Source organism: Prionailurus bengalensis, chromosome B2 (genome assembly GCF_016509475.1).
Source record: "Prionailurus bengalensis isolate Pbe53 chromosome B2, Fcat_Pben_1.1_paternal_pri, whole genome shotgun sequence".
Lineage (NCBI taxonomy): Eukaryota > Metazoa > Chordata > Mammalia > Carnivora > Felidae > Prionailurus > Prionailurus bengalensis.
Window position 1 is genome coordinate 78,149,365 of NC_057349.1, and position 18,953 is coordinate 78,168,317.

Genomic DNA, 18,953 nt, shown 5'->3' on the forward strand with positions numbered 1-18,953 from the left:
CATTCATTCCTGGAAAAAAATGGAAGCAGCACAACAGAGATTCCCCTGATAAGGCTCAGAGACCACTAGTGTTGTCCCTGGGACACACTTGATGAACTCCTGATGAAAATAGGCGTATTTTGTCAATTTGAATGTATTTTCACACAGGTGAACTTTTGTTTTATGTAGCTCATCCCATAAAATATAAAATCTCCTAATCCTAGCAAATACCAAATCTCCTGTTACATATTATTAAATATTGATGGTGCTGTTTAAAATGATTATAAAAGCTGATTTCAGACTGGCATCATTCTTCAAAGTAATTTCTTAAAAGCATGATAAAATGGAAAGAACTATTGTTTATCCACACCACTTGCGTTTTTCACATCCACGACGTTGGCAAGGCCTTTAGGCTTTTCTCTATTATCTTTACCTACAGTTTATGCTCTTTTATTACACATTCTTTCACCTGATCACTTTGGATTGATCATGACAGTTAAGATAATTTTGTTTCTAAGTGATACTTGGTATTTTGCTGATCAGTGAGGGGAACCCTGAGGGATAAGGAGAAAATATGGGTATATTGATAATGCAACACAAGAATGTTTGTAGCCTGCAGTTGTTCTGTGGTTACTGCACAAATAGCCTTTTCTTTTCTTTTCTTTTTTCTTTTTCTTTTTCTTTTTCTTTCTTTCTTTCATTTTTTGTTTGTTTGTTTGTTTGTTTGTTTGAGAGACTTTTGAACATAATCTGGAAGTTTGGTGTTGTGTTTGGTATTGATTTTATGGGCAACTTCCCCTCCACCCCAGCTTTACTGAGATATAATTGACATATAACATTGTACAAATATAAAGTGTATAATATCTTGATTTAACACATTTATACAGAGCATCACCAGTTAATTTTTTTTTAGTGAGAATATTTAAGATCTATTAGCAAATTTCACATATAAAATACAGTATTATCAACTGTAATCATTGTGTTACGCATTAGATCTTCAGAAATTATTCATGTTGGGGCGCCTTGGTGGCTCAGTTGGTTAAACATCAGACGTTAGCTCAGGTCATGATCTCACAGTTTGTGAATTCAAGCCCCACATTGGGCTCTGTACTGACAGCGCAGAGCCTGCTTGGGCTTTTTTTCTCTGCCTCTCTCTCTCTGTCCCTCTCCCATTTATGTGCTTTCTTTCTCAAAATAAACTTTAAAAAAATCATCTTCTAACTGGAAGTTTGGAGAAAAAAAAAAAAAGATAAACGTATTCAGACCTGCCTGGGCTAGGTGCCATGAGTGGAGGCTCACAAACTTTCTGATAAGGTCCCAATAAAAGGGGACAAAAATCCTCCCTAACTACCCGGTCAAGACCCCTCTCACTCTTGAGAGCTTCATACTTTCTCAATAAACTCACTGCTTTGCTCACTCTCTGTTATCCACCAGATTCATTCTTCCACTCTGTGAGACAAGGACCAGCGTCTCTCCCAGCCTCTTGTAATACTGCTATTCTATTTTGTTTGTTTAATACAACTGCTATACCAACAAACTTTAAAATCGGGAAAGTACGTGCAGACCAACAACCTTATCTATTCTTATCATAACCATAGCTACAAATGTCTTCTATCTTGAAATGTCAAGGCACTAGTAGAACGGCAGAGTATTAACTGCACATTTGAATGACTGTGGCTCTAAAATCTGGGCAAGGAGGATACCAAATCCCAGCCTTCTCCCCCGATTCAGAAAGCTTTCCCCTTCCATTAAATAAATGTATATGTTTCTAGGTGATGTCTCCTTTTATTTATACAAAACACAGACACATGAAACTGGAAGGTTATTTGAACCGTAGGAGGCTGAAAACTAAAGGTAAAAAAGGAAGACGCTAAACACGCCCCTTGCAAACTCCAGCAGGCAAATCCGCAGGCGGCCCCAGGGAGTAGGAGGTACCCAAGCAGGGCTGGCCTGGGTCCCACAGCCCACGAGCCTAGGCGTCACAGCCTCCAGGCTGTAGGGGCCGCTGTGGCGCTGAGCCGGCTGGGCGCGCTGGGCCGCTCTCTCCCGCAGGCAGGGACGAGGCGGAGCGGAGAGGGAGCAGGTGACCTCGGGGCAGGTGTTCGGCGGCGGGTGACCGGTGGCGGGGCCGCGGGCTGCCTGCAGGAACAGGACGGCAGCCCCACCGCGCGCTGGTGCCAGGTCTTGGCGGGCCCGGCCGCCCTGCGGCCTTACTCCTAGGTGCGTTGGACCTGACGGCGTTCTCCCGAACACCCCGACCCCTCGGCACTCCGTGGGCGCTCTAAGCGGTCTCGGGGATCTGTGGCCCCACGGGACCTATTTCCCGCCCCTTACGTGCTAGGAGCCCGGGCCTCTGGTCAGTGCCCTATCCATGGACACCTCCACCCCAAGAACCCTCCCATTTCCTGTACAGTCACTTGGTGTCCCTGCTCACCAAACTCCTGTTTAGGGGGAAATGGTGTTGTAATTGTTTTCACTGGAGGTGCTCTTTCCTTTAGTAACTGTGTTAAAAAGTCTTATGTTCCACTTTGCAACACCGTGTCTGAAACTTAATTGAATGCAGTTTCTTTTTCTGGAGGCTTCAGATGCATCTGTCTTCGAGAAATAACCAGCTGTAATGTAGGTACCACAGTATGGGGAGGGGAGTAGACCTTAATAATACTTTACAGCCCTCAGATTGTAACTAGGCCATTGTGAAAATCTTTCTCCCTTACTCAGGTAAATTCAAGAGATGGAAAGATACTTTTTAAACAGTATTTTTTTTTACACCAAAAACAAATACGGAATCCATTTAAAACATTTAAGTGATTGCAATTTTATGTTTCATAATTCTGGAAATAACTTGTAGATGCAACGTCTTATCGATTTTGAAGTAAGGTGAGGTCAAGTGGTGGAATAGGGGTGGGCTTGGACATTGAGAGACCTGGATTATCTTACTCCTAATGGCAAAGACACAATCTCTTTGGGTCTAGGTTTCTCTGTTAAAAAAATAAATAAAAGGAATTGGACTAGATGGTAAGCATGATAATGGCGACCATTTACTGAACATCTGTTATATCCTTTAAAGAAATATTATCTAAAAAAAATGTTATCTCAATGTACAGAGCAGTTCTATGCAATAAGATAACTTTACCCCTTTAGGTGGAAACTGAGGCCCACAGAGGTTGTCATTTATTCAAAGATCTCCAGTTTATAAATAATAAAGTTGTAATTTGAGGCTATGCTACCTCCCCTCAAGACATAAAGCCCTCTGATTCTAACCCAAACTTGTTTATTCTAATTTAAATTATTTTTAAGGTGTTTTGTTCCAGACTTCAAATGTTTTTTCTTACATTTAAGATAGGATGGTATATGAAACTAAAATAACAAGTGTGTTTTATATCTCATTATTTTGTCAATTTTATAATTCCCTAAATATTTTTAAATTAATTTGTTTTTAATTTACATCCAAGTTAATTAGCATATAGTGCAATAATGATTTCAGCAGTAGATTCCAGTGATTCATCCCCTATGTATAACACAGTGCTTATCCAAACAAGTGCCTTCTGTAACGCCCCTTACCCATTTAGCCCATCCCCCCACCCATAGCCCCTCCAGCAACCATCAGTTTGTTCTCTGTCTTTAAGAGTCTCTTGTGCTCACTTTGGCAGCATTTATACTAAAAAAGAATCTCTTATGTTTTGTCCCCCTCCCTGTTTTTATATTATTTTTACTTCCCTTCCTGTATGTTCATCTGTTTTGTATCTTAAATTCCACATATGGGTGGAGTCATATGATACTTGTCTTTCTCTGACTGATTTATTTTGCTTAGCATAATACCCTTTAGTTCCATCCATGTACTTGCAGATGGCAAGATTTCATTCTTTTTGATTGCTGAGTAATATTCCATTGTATGTGTATACCACATCTTCTTTATCCATTCATCCCTCAGTGGACACTTGGGCTGTTTCCATACTTTGGCTATTGTCAGTAGCACTGCTATAAACATTGGGGTGCATGTGCCCCTTCAAAACAGCATACCTGTAACCCTTTGATAAATAGTAGTGCAATTGCTGGGTCATAGGGTAGTTCTATTTTTAATTTTTTGAGAAACCTCCTTAATGTTTTCCAGAGTGGCTACACCAGTTTGCATTCCCACCAGCAGTGCAAAAGAGATCCTCTTTCTCTGCATCCTTGCCAACACATGTTGTTGCCTGAATTGATAATTTAGCCATTCTGACTGGTGTGAGGTGGTATCTCATTGTGGTTTTAATTGTATGTCCCTGATGATGAGTGATGTTGAGCATTTTTTCATGTGTCTATTAGCCATCTGGTTGTCTTCTTTGGAAAAGCGTCTTTTCATGTCTTTTGCCCATTTCTTTGCTGGATTATTTGTTTTTAGGGTGTCGAGTTTGATAAGTTCTTCATAGATTTTGGTACTAACCCTTTATCTGGTATGTCATTTGCAATATCTTCTCCCATTCTGTCTGTTGCCTTTTAGTTTTGTTGATTGTTTCCTTTGCTGTGCAGAAGCTTTTTATTTTGCTGAGGTCCTAGTAGTACATTTTTGCTTTTATTTCACTTGCCTCCGGAGGCATGTTGAGTAAGAAGTTGCTGTGGCCAAGATCAAAGAGGTTTTGCCTGCTTTCTCCTCTAGGATTTTGATGGTTTCCTGTCTTATATTTAGGTCTGTCCTCCATTTTGAGTTTATTATTTTGGGGTATGGTGTAAGAAAGTGGTCTAGGTTCATTCTTCTGCATGTTGCTGTCCACTTTTCCCAAAACCATTTGCTGAAGAGACTGTTTTCCACAGGATATTCTTTTCTGCTTTGTCAAAGATTAGTTGGCCATACGTTTGTGGGTCCATTTCTGGGTTATCATTTTATTTCACTGATCTATGTCTGTTTTTGTGCCAGTACCATACCTTTTTGATGATTGCAGCTTTGTAATACATCTTGAAGTCTGGGATTGTGATGCCTCCAGCTTTGGTTTTCTTTTTCAATATTACTTTGGTTATTTGGGGTCTTTTCTGGTTCCATACAAATTTTAGGATTGTTTGTTCTAGCTCTGTGAAGAATGCTAGTGTTATTTTGATAGGGATTTCATTGAATATATAGATTGCTTTGGATAGTATTGACATTTTAACAATACTTGTTCTTCCAGTCCATGAGCATGAAGTATTTTTCCATTTTTTTGTGTGTCTTCTTCAATTTCTTTCATAGGCTTTCTATAGATTTCATTGTATAGATTTTTCATCTTTTTGGTTAGGTTTATATAATTCCCTAAGTGTTAAAGGAAAGGCTCTGATTATTGCTAAGGTTCCTTCTCACTAACATGCTGTAAGTCTGATAATTCTGTTTTGACATCTCCTATTGAGATGCTGATTTCAAAAATGAATACCTGAAGATTAGATTTTTCCCTAAAGTAACTCATAGTCTTTTTATCTTGGTCTAATTTCCATATATAGTATAATATAGACAGTCATGCCAGTTTTAGGTCAATGAATTGTTTTATGTCAGTTGCCAGATACATTCTGGATCATCCCCCTGAGGAAGAATTTTGCTAAAGGAAGGAAAATCATCAAAAAATGACCAGTCCTGGGGCACCTTAGTGACTCAGTCAGTTGAGCCTCTGACTCTTGCTTGATCTCAGCTCAGGTCTTGATCTCAGGGTTGTGAGTTCAAGCCCCACATTGGGCTCTGTGCTGAAGCCTACTTAAAACAAAACAAACAAAAAAACGACCAGTCCTGACTCTGTCTAGCACTATCTTGGACTATCTTATACAGCCTCACACATTGTGTATTATTAATTCCAGGAGGGCACCATCCTCACACTTTGAGGTGTGAATGACCCTCATGGAATTGCACCCTTTATCTCTTCATATTTCCTTCACAAGAGGATGGGCAGAAGAAAAAGGTAAAGAACTTTTTAGCAGGGTGGGACATATGAAGTAAATGCAGCTTAATTTACATCATTTATACAGATACGTATGAAAAATTCTACTCTATTTCTTTAAAATTTAGAAACAACAGTTTTTTTATCATTTGTCAATAAGGGAACAAGAAATGAGTGATGGAAAAATGAAGAAGAAATAAGAGTAGGGGTTCCTGGACAGATTTCACCAACCAGGGTGGCCCTGTGGATACCTGATTTATGGAGTATTTTCCAAGTGGTCCCATACACAAACTAATCACCAAATTGCTTAGCCAGGAGCAGTGCAATGCCAAGTTTCCATCATCCCTACCAGACTCTGTGTGTTTGTTTTGTATGATTCCCTTTTTAACACTGTACATGAAATTTCTTCCCTTAGCTTAAAAATAAACCTATCTTGAAAGTGAGTATAACTAGGGGCACCTGGGTGGTTCAGTTGGTTAAGTATCCAACTTGATTTTGGCTCAGGTCATGATCCCATGGTTTGTGAGTTGCAGCCCCATGTCAGGCTCTGTGCTGACACTGAAGAGTCTGCTTGGGATTCTCTCTCCCTCTCTCTCTGTCCTCTCCTGTGCTCTCTCTCAAAATAAATAAATAAACTTTTTTTAAAAAAGTGAGTATAGGGGCGCCTGGTGACTCAGTCGGTTGAGTGGCTGACTTCGGCTCAGGTCATGATCTCGCGGTCTGTTAGTTTGAGCCCCGCGTCCGGCTCTGTGCTGACAGCTCAGAGCCTGGAGCCTGTTTCAGATTCTGTGTCTCCCTCTCTCTGACCCTCCCCCGTTCATGCTCTGTCTCTCTCTGTCTCAAAAATAAATAAACGTTAAAAAAAATTTTTTTAAGTTAGTATAACTAGAGATTGGTCAATATCATATGCAAATAAGCAAGTGCTGGTTACTTGCGGTAGGAAACAAAGAGTAAGGAAAAAAGTTGGAGAAAGTGATGGGAAGACAAGAAGTTCTGAAAGAAGTGTGCTAGATGTTCAATAGATATTTTTGTCTTAAGTACAGTTCATTTGAGTGGTAATGTCCAAATAGATTATTGCTGTGCTTTGTTTTTTTTTTTTTATGAAATTTATTGACAAATTGGTTTCCATACAACACCCAGTGCTCATCCCAAAAGGTGCCCTCCTCAATACCCATCACCCACCCTCTCCTCCCTCCCACCCCCCATCAACCCTCAGTTTGTTCTCAGTTTTTAACAGTCTCTTATGCTTTGGCTCTCTCCCATTCTAACCTCTTTATTTTTTTTCCTTCCCCTCCCCCATGGGTTCCTGTTAAGTTTCTCAGGATCCACATAAGAGTGAAACCATATGGTATCTGTCTTTCTCTGTATGGCTTATTTCACTTAGCATCACACTCTCCAGTTCCATCCACGTTGCTACAAAAGGCCATATTTCATTTTTTCTCATTGCCACGTAATATTCCATTGTGTATATAAACCACAATTTCTTTATCCATTCATCAGTTGATGGACATTTAGGCTCTTTCCATAATTTGGCTATTGTTGAGAGTGCTGCTATGAACATTGGGGTACAAGTGCCCCTATGCATCAGTACTCCTGTATCCCTTGGATAAATTCCTAGCAGTGCTATTTCTGGGTCATAGGGTAGGTCTATTTTTAATTTTCTGAGGAACCTCCACACTGCTTTCCAGAGCGGCTGCACCAATTTGCATTCCCACCAACAGTGCAAGAGGGTTCCCGTTTCTCCACATCCTCTCCAGCATCTATAGTCTCCTGATTTGTTCATTTTGGCCACTCTGACTGGCGTGAGGTGATACCTGAGTGTGGTTTTGATTTGTATTTCCCTGATAAGGAGCGACGCTGAACATCTTTTCATATGCCTGTTGGCCATCCGGATGTCTTCTTTAGAGAAGTGTCTATTCATGTTTTCTGCCCATTTCTTCACTGGGTTATTTGTTTTTCGGGTGTGGAGTTTGGTGAGCTCTTTATAGATTTTGGATACTAGCCCTTTGTCTGATATGTCATTTGCAAATATCTTTTCCCATTCCGTTGGTTGCCTTTTAGTTTTGTTGGTTGTTTCCTTTGCTGTGCAGAAGCTTTTTATCTTCATAAGGTCCCAGTAATTCACTTTTGCTTTTAATTCCCTTGCCTTTGGGGATGTGTCGAGTAAGAGATTGCTACGGCTGAGGTCAGAGAGGTCTTTTCCTGCTTTCTCCTCTAAGGTTTTGATGGTTTCCTGTCTCACATTCAGGTCCTTTATCCATTTTGAGTTTATTTTTGTGAATGGTGTGAGAAAGTGGTCTAGTTTCAACCTTCTGCATGTTGCTGTCCAGTTCTCCCAGCACCATTTGTTAAAGAGGCTGTCTTTTTTCCATTGGATGTTCTTTCCTGCTTTGTCAAAGATGAGTTGGCCATACGTTTGTGGGTCTAGTTCTGGGGTTTCTATTCTATTCCATTGGTCTATGTGTCTGTTTTGGTGCCAATACCATGCTGTCTTGATGATGACAGCTTTGTAGTAGAGGCTAAAGTCTGGGATTGTGATGCCTCCTGCTTTGGTCTTCTTCTTCAAAATTCCTTTGGCTATTCGGGGCCTTTTGTGGTTCCATATGAATTTTAGGATTGCTTGTTCTAGTTTCGAGAAGACTGCTGGTGCAATTTTGATTGGGATTGCATTGAATGTGTAGATAGCTTTGGGTAGTATTGACATTTTGACAATATTTATTTTTCCAATCCATGAGCAGGGAATGTCTTTCCATTTCTTTAAATCTTCTTCAATTTCCTTCAGAAGCTTTCTATAGTTTTCAGCATACAGATCCTTTACATCTTTGGTTAGATTTATTCCTAGGTATTTTATGCTTCTTGGTGCAATTGTGAATGGGATCAGTTTCTTTATTTGTCTTTCTGTTGCTTCATTGTTAGTGTATAAGAATGCAACTGATTTCTGTACATTGATTTTGTATCCTGCAACTTTGCTGAATTCCTGTATCAGTTCTAGCAGACTTTTGGTGGAGTCTATCGGATTTTCCATGTATAATATCATGTCATCTGCAAAAAGCGAAAGCTTGACTTCATCTTTGCCAATTTTGATGCCTTTGATTTCCTTTCGTTGTCTGATTGCTGATGCTAGAACTTCCAGCACTATGTTAAACAGCAGCGGTGAGAGTGGGCATCCTTGTCGTGTTCCTGATCTCAGGGAAAAAGCTCTCAGTTTTTCCCCGTTGAGGATGATGTTAGCTGTGGGCTTTTCATAAATGGCTTTTATGATCTTGAAGTATGTTCCTTCTATCCCGACTTTCTCAAGGGTTTTTATTAAGAAAGGGTGCTGGATTTTGTCGAAGGCCTTTTCTGCATCGATTGACAGGATCATATGGTTCTTCTCTTTTTTTTTGTTAATGTGATGTATCACGTTGATTGATTTGCGAATGTTGAACCAGCCCTGCATCCCAGGAATGAATCCCACTTGATCATGGTGAATAATTCTTTTTATATGCCGTTGAATTCGATTTGCTAGTACCTTATTGAGAATTTTTGCATCCATATTCATCAGGGATATTGGCCTGTAGTTCTCTTTTTTGACTGGGTCTCTGTCTGGTTTAGGAATCAAAGTAATACTGGCTTCATAGAATGAGTCTGGAAGTTTTCCTTCCCTTTCTATTTCTTGGAATAGCTTGAGAAGGATAGGTATTATCTCTGCTTGAAACGTCTGGTAGAACTCCCCTGGGAAGCCATCTGGTCCTGGACTCTTATTTGTTGGGAGATTTTTGATAACCGATTCAATTTCTTCGCTGGTTATGGGTCTGTTCAAGCTTTCTATTTCCTCCTGATTGAGTTTTGGAAGAGTATGGGTGTTCAGGAATTTGTCCATTTCTTCCAGGTTGTCCAATTTGTTGGCATATAATTTTTCATAGTATTCCCTGATAATTGTTTGTATCTCTGAGGGATTGGTTGTAATAATTCCATTTTCATTCATGATTTTATCTATTTGGGTCATCTCCCTTTTCTTTTTGAGAAGCCTGGCTAGAGGTTTGTCGATTTTGTTTATTTTTTCAAAAAACCAACTCTTGGTTTCGTTGATCTGCTCTACAGTTTTTTTAGATTCTATATTATTTATTTCTGCTCTGGTCTTTATTATTTCTCTTCTTCTGCTGGGCTTAGGCTGCCTTTGCTGTTCTGCTTATTGCTGTGCTTTGAATTTTTGATGAGTTTCGCAGCTTTTAAAAGTGGAATTTATATTAGCTGTGCACTTGAAAATAGCTAGTCAGCTTTTAGTTCTACAGTAAAAGTTTACTTTTGGTGGGGGCGCCTGGGTGGCTCAGTTGGTTGAGCCTCCAACTTCAGCTCAGGTCATGGTCTCACTGCTCATGGTTCGAGCCCCGCATAGGGTTATGTGCTGACCGCTCAGAGCCTGGAGCCTGCTTCGGATTCTGTGTCTCCCTATCTCTCTCTGCTCTTCCCCAGCTCATACTCTGTCTCTCTCTCTCTTTCTCTCAAAAATGAATAAACATTTTTAAAAAATCAATCAATAAAATCAATAAAAAAGAAGTTTACTTTTGATGTAGATATTTGTTTTCCCAAAGAGTTTTGACAATGAACATATCTGTGAATAAACAACTAAGGCTTTATACTCTATATACTGTGCTTATTCAACCAACATATCTTGAATTTCTGCTCCAGCCATGTATGTAGATCTTTGTGGGTCAGGCATGTGAAGAGATTCTAAAGAACTTTACACATGGAAAAGATTTTGTGGTGTTTTGTTTCTTCTATTATATATAACAAATTCTTGGCTACTAAAGCCCATTTTGGCCTCAGTAATCTACATTTTTTATTTAAAGTATAGAAGGTTCTTAAGATTTTTTTTGTTAGTTCAATAGATGGTATAAGCAAATTCATACAATTTTGGGAGAACTATTGTAACATCTTTGGTGACTGTGGCTCATTAAAAAAGCAATAAAATTGAGTTGTCTTTTTTTTTTTAATGTTTATTTTTGAGAGAGAAAGAGACAGAGTGTGGGTGGGTGGAGGGGCAGAGAGAGGGAGACACAGAATCCAAAGCAGACTCCCGGCTGTGAGCTTTCAGCAGAGAGCCCAACGTGGGGCTAGAACTCATGAACCATGAGGTCATGACCTGAGCCAAAGTTGGACGCTTAACCAACTGAGCCACCCAGGCGCCCCAAGCTGTCTTATTTAGAGACTGATATATAATAGAAAATGTTGTCTGATAAAAGGCTGATATATAACGGGAAATGTTACTTATATACTCTGCAGAAAGTATCATAAACAATGGAAATTATGGTATATGAAATCTTTTAAAATACAGCATATAGTGTAGTAGGTAATCCCTTAATTTGTAAATGTCCCTTTAATAAACACTTCTGGTGGCTTCTAGCCCAGATATATATTTTTTTATGTTTTATTTATTTTTGAGAGAGACACAGAGACTGAACGTGAGTGGAGAAGGGGCAGAGAGAGGGAGACACAGAATCCAAAGCTGAGCTGTCAGCCCAGAGCCTGACGCGGGGCTCGAACTCACGATCTGTGAGATCGTGACCTGAGCTGAAGTCAGATGGTCAACCGATTGAGCCACCCAGGCACCCCAGCCCAGGTATTCATTAATTGTCATTTCTGGTAAAAAGTTTAACATACATAGTGCATTGTTAAGGCGAATATGGATGTCTGGAGATTGTAATAAAAGGAATACTGCCTTGGTTGCTTATTTCCTTGATTCATTACAAAGGAAACAGGTTCTGCTAAGGAAGAGAGGAGACCAAGGAATCTTGCAACTAAAATGAAGTCATTACAATTCATGTTACAACACTCTTAATCTGTAGTTTGTTTTATTTTTATTTTTTTTTAATGTTTATTTATTTTTGAGACAGAGAGAGACAGAGCATGAATGGGGGAGGGTCAGAGAGAGAGGGAGACACAGAATCTGAAACAGGCTCCAGGCTCTGAGCTGTCAGCACAGAGCCTGACACAGAGCTCGAACTCACAGACGGCGAGATCATGACCTGAGCTGAAGTCGGATGCTTAACCGACTGAGCCACCCAGGTGCCCCTATAGTTTTTATAGACGTTTCATATAAGTTGAATTTTGACATTGAACATTACTATATCCCTTTGACTTTAAAATAGTGAAATTTCCCTCCCTCTCTCTCTCTCATTTTTTGGACTTGAGGTAAGTATTGAGTTAATCATCCTCAATTCTTGGCACATTTTCATCAACACAGAGTGTGTGTGATAACTGCGGTCTGAGGGCCCTTCTGTGCTCTACAGTATGTGCTGTCTATACCCACCTTCCCCATTACCTTGTTTTTCTTCCCACTAGACAATTTTAAACCATATTCTACTGGTTATCTTTGTTTTAAATACATGCAGCAATTTCTCAATAATTGAAGGAAAATGTCTCTTTGTCAGTTTATGGTTATAATGACTTACCTTTGTATATTTGCTTTTTCAGGACTTCCTACTATTTTTATCTAATGCCCCAGTTTCAATTAGGGGTATACTGTGAGGCTGTGATTCAGTCCTAACAGCGTGGACATTGTGTTAACTGTTTCCTGTCTCACATTTTTTTTATGGGCATGGCTGATTTACAGACTGTAATATCGCTTCCACTTTAATGATTGTTTCTTTCTGGTATTTTTTCCCCCACATTACAGTCAATCATGTTATTAGCTTAAGTAGAAACATCACTGGCACCTAGCTTAGGCATCTGGTGACCACCATTTGTTACTTAAATTCTAAATATGTTTGCACATACCATCTACCCTGCTCTCATGGCTGAGAGGGAAAGAAGAAATGTTAGCAGTTTTCATAGAAGGAAAAGAAACCAACAGGAGTAGTTTGTTCTCATAAGAAAGGAGGAGTAGCAAAGGAATTTTACATCCCTCCCCCTGTATTGTTGACATTATTGAAAGGTAAGGCCATAAATGAGGAGGAAGTTATAGGGATTCTGGGCCTAATGCAGAAGCATATGCCAAGTCCCCATTACAGCTGGTTTTGTGTGGTATCAAGAAGTTAATACAGGAAATGGGCATGTCGACGGACCTCCTGGTCAGCAGGAAGCAGTGGATTTTTTGTCACCTTTGGGCATGATGAGTTTCAAGCAAGTGTATGCTGACTGAACAAATACCAGGCATGTTATGGAATTGTTTCAGAAGTTGTCTGTAATGAAAAAAAACAAAACACTGTTCTAGTGGAGAAAATGAGTAACTTGCATACAAGAGAAATAAAACAACAACAACAAAACAATTGCTAGTTACAGCTTGACTAATGTTTGAAATGCTGATGAAGTGTTCTATGAATTGCTACCTCATATATGTCATGCCCAAGGTGGACTTTGCAAAAGAAGTAAACAAAGACTGATGATTGTCCTATTCTGCTGAATGCATCTTGGACAGAAAAGGTGGGACTACTTGTCATTGGCAAGTAGTTTACCTTCAGTGCTTTGGAAATGCTCATTTGCTCCCCTATGATTACCAAGCCAGTACATATACCTATAGGATGAGACATTTATTTAATGAATGAGAAATGCTGGCAAGAGAATGAAAGGAGCAAAATACAATATCCTCCTGCTGATAGACAGTCAGTTGCTCTGCCTACAACACACTCCTATGCTTAGATCATGCATGTGTTGAGTTTTTCCCATTGAACTGCACAGCCATTCTACACCCATAAGATGGGGGTTAATTTTCACAGTGAAAGCACACTGCTGAAACAACTCTTTCTAAATCTGGATGATGAAGGGAAAACTGAAAATAAAACGAAGCAAGCTATTGGCATGATTGCTGAGACCTGGTGGTCTGTAGAGCCATCCACATAGTGAAATTTTGGGAATTTTGGGAAACTCATCTCCCAGACCAGTTTGAGTTTAAAGACTTTGTGGCTAGAGATAGCAGTTGAACTATGAACTATTTTCCAAGAGTTAGCAAATCCTAAAATTGATATATGAGTGCTAAGTAATATCAAAGTGGAACCAGAAAGTGATGTTGAATATCGTGACAACAATGAAAACCGTCATCCAGTGGATGAAGGAATAGGAAACAGCGAACAATTCAGAAGCCCTAGCAAGTATAGACAGCGTTGAGAAGTCCTTTCCCTTCAAGTAGGTGTTCCTGATGAGGTGTTTATGCAATCAAGTGGTATAGATGAACTAACCACTTCAACAAAGACAGTTTTGAAAAAACTGAACTAATTTTCTCCATAACTAATAAAGTTGCAAAAATATTGCCTTTATAAAGTCTGTAAAATGGAAAACTTAAAGAATACTTGTATGAACAAAGCCCCAGTGAGTGTTTAAATGTGAATGTTTGACTCTTGTTTCATAACATTTACTGTATGGTAGGGTTACAGCATTTCCCCAGAACATTTTATTAGATTGTCATTAATTTCCACCTTGGGAAGCTTTCTTTTCCTACCTCTTTCCTTCCAACCCTCCCACACCTCTCCCCAGCATTAGGTGGCAGGAATGATAAGAATAAGCTTTTGCCTAATAGTACCTAGAAGAGAAAAATATTCACAAAATGTTGACACTCCAGCTGGCAGAACCATAAACCAAAAGACACATTGGGATTTAATAGGATAGAGTTAGAGTAATTAAGAGGAAAATGTATATTCACCTTGAGATAGCAGAGCAGTCCTTCCCAAAAAGTCACTGACAGGCAAATGAGGAGTGAAAATAGCTACTTACCCTTACTGCTTGGTACTCATGCTTAGGTCGGTCCCCCAGAAGAAGGCTGATGAGCATGGGCCAGGGGTGAAGCTGTAGGAGAAATTGAAAAATGCCACTGTTCTTTCAAAGCTGTTGGAAAGTGAAGAAGAGTGAAAATGGGAGGAAATAAAGAAGGGTATGGATAATCCACTGGCCCCTGCTACCCTTAGCTTCCTCTTTATATAACAGGATACAATGTGATTCAGACCAAGAACAATTCTCCAGGCTTCTGTGAAAGTAGGAACACAACTTTTGCCCACCTGACTTGTTCTAAGAGATCAAAAATAACGATTTTATCAAATAAAATTTAGGGCACCATTTACAAAGTACATGTTATATGAAGTAATAAAATAATTGGCAATCACTCTTGGTATGTATCTGGACTGGAATTCAAAAAAAGGAATGCATGTAGAATGCTTTTTTTTTTTTTTTAAAGAACATTATCAGAAAAACTGTGAAGAAAAAAAAGTCTCTTATTTTACTTCTAGGTAATAAATCATCACTAGTCAAGATGTCTTCAGCACCAGAGTCTCCCGGCTTTAAAAAGGAACCACCCAAAGAGAAAGACTTTAAAAACCCAGGGCTCAGAGGAGTCCGCACGACAACCTTATTTCGGGCTGTGAATCCAGAGCTCTTCATTAAACCCGTAAGAAATATACCTAGGATAAGACATTATGTTCAGTTTAACTAGACTATCAGAAATAGAAAGTGTTTATTTTCTTGTCACATTTGATTGTGTCATGAAAATTTTATGTTGACTAATAAGCCCTCTCTGATAAAAGCAGGTGAAAGGGAAATCTGAAGTGCTATTTCTCTATACATATGAAACTAATTATTTTGAGGTATTTGAGAACTTTAACAGAATACAGTTGCACTTTGATAGATCGACTTCTCAAATTCCTCTTTAATATTTTATTTTAATAGTTGCACCAATTTGAAATAAATTTTTATTGTTTGATCAGGTACTATTACATAAATAAGACCTTTCATTGAAATAAAACAAAATGAAAATCTGATCATTTTTATAGACTACAATTCTAGCCTTTATTGTATTTTTACCTAAGGGATATTGCAAGTATGAAAAATTTCAAAACATACACTAGTACACTGTAAGGGAGTTAGCTAACCATTTATATTTTTGTTGCAAATTACTGAATATATTTGACCAGTTTTATTTTAAAATAAATATAAACTTTATTTTTACATAAATGTAAGTAAAATCAAATTATTATATATTTAAACGTATTGGATCTGGTTAGAATTTTATTCATTCACTTATTTTAAAGAAATCCCATAGACTGAGCATTTGATTTTAATTTTAATTTTATTTTAGAGAGAGAGAGCATGAGTAGAGGAGAGGGTCAGAGGGAGAGAGAGAGAATCTTAAACAGGCTCCACACTGAGCATGGAGCCTGATACAGGGCTTGATCCCACAACCCAGGGATCATGACCTGAACCGAAATCAAGAATCGGACGCTCAACCAACTGAGCTACCCAGGCACCCTTTGGTTAGCATTTTAGTAAATCTATTTTTAAAATGTTTGTTTATATATTTTGACAGAAAGAGAGTAAGAGAGAGAGAGAGAGAGAGAGAGAGAGAGAGAGAGAATTCCAAGCAGGGTCCATGCTGTCAGCACAAGCCCCTTGGTTAGAATTTTAATAACATAGTTGCCAGTGTAAACTGTTTTAAAGTTAAACAGGTCAATTTAACAAGCAAGTAATTAAATCAAGGTAGAATGTTTTAAAACCTTTGAACTAATGTGTTGTTTTAATTGCCAAGTGCATGTCAAGATTTATAGATTTAAACTGCTTTGAGCTTTTGGCCTTGTTATATGTCCATCCAGGTCGAAAAGTTTGACCTTTATTCTTTTGATGATTAAGATTTGAAATAGTAGTAATACAGCAAGTATTACAGAAGCAGAAAATGCTAATTGAAACTTGTATCACTACCACGCACTCACACTGACCTAAGAAAGGTTCATTTGGGGAGCATGAACACACAGGAAGATCTGAGTTATAGTATAGACGAAACAAAACATTTCTATGGAATTGTAAACATCTTTCCTATACTTAAAGGCTTTTTTTCCCCCAGTGTCAAAGTTATATTGCTTAGTCTCTCAGGGTCTTGGACTTTTCAGCAGTAAATCAAACTTAGTATAGAACAGCATAGTATCTGCTCCAGTCACACAGTTTCTTAAGGTTATACAGTAGGTACCCAGAGGAGAGTGTATGTGTTGTCATTCTTGCCGCACTTAATATAGGACATGAAAATTGAAGGCTTTTTGCAAGTTATCCATGAACTCAGGCAAGAAGAATAGCATGTTATACTTCATTCCTCACTTCTTAATAAGATTAACTAATTGAAGGTTTGCCAGTAGGGAAATTTGAGCTCAGGAAAGTTGAGCAACTTCTCCATGTCACACAGGTAAAAGTGAAAACTTGATCACTAGACCCATTTCTGTGTCTCATTTCCCTCGCCCCTCTCCCAACCACCACCTTTCTGAAGATGCAGGCCTGAGAGGCTGTAGGCAGGAGACAGACTGGAGAGGAGAAGCAAGAGCCTTCTATAATATCTGAATTATCAGGAGTTGAGTTAATTGAATAAAGAACTGGGTAAATTGTTATAATGGAAAATATCACCATAGGAATGCTAGTATGGCAGTAAAGACTTGGTATGTCAGGAGGAAAGTACAACAGATATTTGGGTCTCCTCAAATGATTAAGTCTTAATGAGGATTTATAATTTCTTTTCTTTGACAGAACAAACCTGTAATGGCTTTTGGACTGATAACCCTTTCCCTTTGCGTGGCTTATATTGGTTATCTACATGCATCCCAAGAGAATACAAAGGATCTCTACGAAGCTATTGATAGTGAGGGACACAGTTATATGAGGAGGAAAACATCTAAATGGGATTAACAGTGCTGGATGCTGCAGACGGAGCTTTGCTAAAGGCTCTGAAATCTTCTAATGGAAGACTTTGTGAGTGCACAGTATCATGCTCCTTGTTCTAGAATGTGTTAATGAGGAAGGAAGGTAGCAGTTGTGAATGGGCCACTAGACTACATCTCATCCTGCAGCCCTTACCCCATTCTTTGTTCACAGCAAGAGCTTCTCAATATTTTTCTTTCATGAAGTCCTTGTATGAAAGTGCCATTAAGAATGGAAGTTGTTTTTGTGAATTAACTTCTATATAATAAAAATATAGTGCCGGTGCTGTTAAATTTGTATGGTATTTTTAATATTTAAGATGAGTTGTGCATTTGCAACTGTTTTAAGGGTTTAGTTTTGTTTTGCTGTTGAGAAAGGCATTCATTTTTTCCTGGCATAGAACTTATGTTTATGACAAAAAAAATAATTGTAATTATTATGAAGCATACAGTCAACATTCAAGACAAATAATTTTTTTAATGTTTATTTCTGAGAGAAAAAGAGACAGTGTACGAGTGGGGGAGGGCAGAGAGAGAGACACACAGAATCCAGAGCAGGCTCCAGGCCCTGAGCTGTCAGCACAGAGTGTGATGTGGGGCTTGAACCCACAAACTATGAGATCATGACCTGAGCCGGAGTCAGATGCTTAACCAACTGAGCCACCCAGGTGCCCCCAAGACAAATAATTTTTATAGGGTCACAGATGGCTCATATATTTTGGCGTTCCATTTCAACTACTTTGGTCCAGAATTTTATTTCATTTGAAAAGGTAGTCCCACTGAACTACTAAAATAAATAAATGAGAGAATAACCCAATTGGAGTTTTTCTTTGAAAAAAAAAAAGTATATTATACTGAGCTATGATGTTTTTATTTGACTACAACCAAATGTTATCTATTTTGGATTTTGTAAATTAATGTTACAATGATATTACAAACATAAAACCAAATTTTCTTATGGTTATTTTAGAACTAGGACTATCCAACAAATAAGAAAAGAAGGTCTTCTTACTCTCTTGGGTTTACCGCATATAATTTAGATTTCTCTTACAAGGGTTTTGGACCTGTAGCATGTGTAGATTTTTATCTGTTTTCCAAATCACTATAATTGGGGCTCAGTAATAAATCTCATCTATGAAATTTTGTTTCATTTATTATTGCCAAATAACAATAACTGTATAAGCAGAGTTTATCACCATAGTGTGAATTTTTTTTAATTTTTTTATGTTTATCTATTTCTGAGACAGACAGAGACAGAGTGCAAGTGAAGGAGGGGCAGAGAGAGAGGGAGACACAGAATCCAAAGCAGGCTCCAGGCTTTGAGCTGTCAGCACAGGCACAGAGCCCGTTGCAGGGCTTGAACTCACAAACGGTGGGATCATGACCTGAGCTGAAGTCAGACGCCTAAGTGACTGAGCCACCCAGGTGCCCCACCATAGTGTGAATTTTTAATTTCTAGTAC

The 18,953-nt window shown here is 38.7% G+C and overlaps 1 protein-coding gene across 5 annotated transcripts; it reads left to right on the forward strand.

Moving 5' to 3' along the window:
• Nucleotides 1-1,963: 1,963 nt before the first annotated feature.
• SMIM8 (small integral membrane protein 8) lies at nt 1,964-17,785 on the forward strand. 5 transcript variants are annotated; one of them, XM_043591891.1, is made up of 3 exons: nt 1,964-2,062; nt 15,050-15,207; nt 17,322-17,785. In XM_043591891.1, the coding sequence occupies exons 2-3, from the start codon at nt 15,073-15,075 to the stop codon at nt 17,478-17,480; spliced, it is 294 nt and encodes a 97-aa protein (XP_043447826.1). In that variant the 5' UTR covers nt 1,964-2,062; nt 15,050-15,072; the 3' UTR covers nt 17,481-17,785. The 5 variants fall into 5 exon arrangements, with proteins under 5 accessions (XP_043447826.1, XP_043447825.1, XP_043447827.1 ...); XM_043591890.1 differs by lacking the exon at nt 1,964-2,062 and adding an exon at nt 2,069-2,199; XM_043591892.1 differs by lacking the exon at nt 1,964-2,062 and adding an exon at nt 2,444-2,598.
• The last annotated feature ends 1,168 nt before the right edge of the window (nt 17,786-18,953 follow it).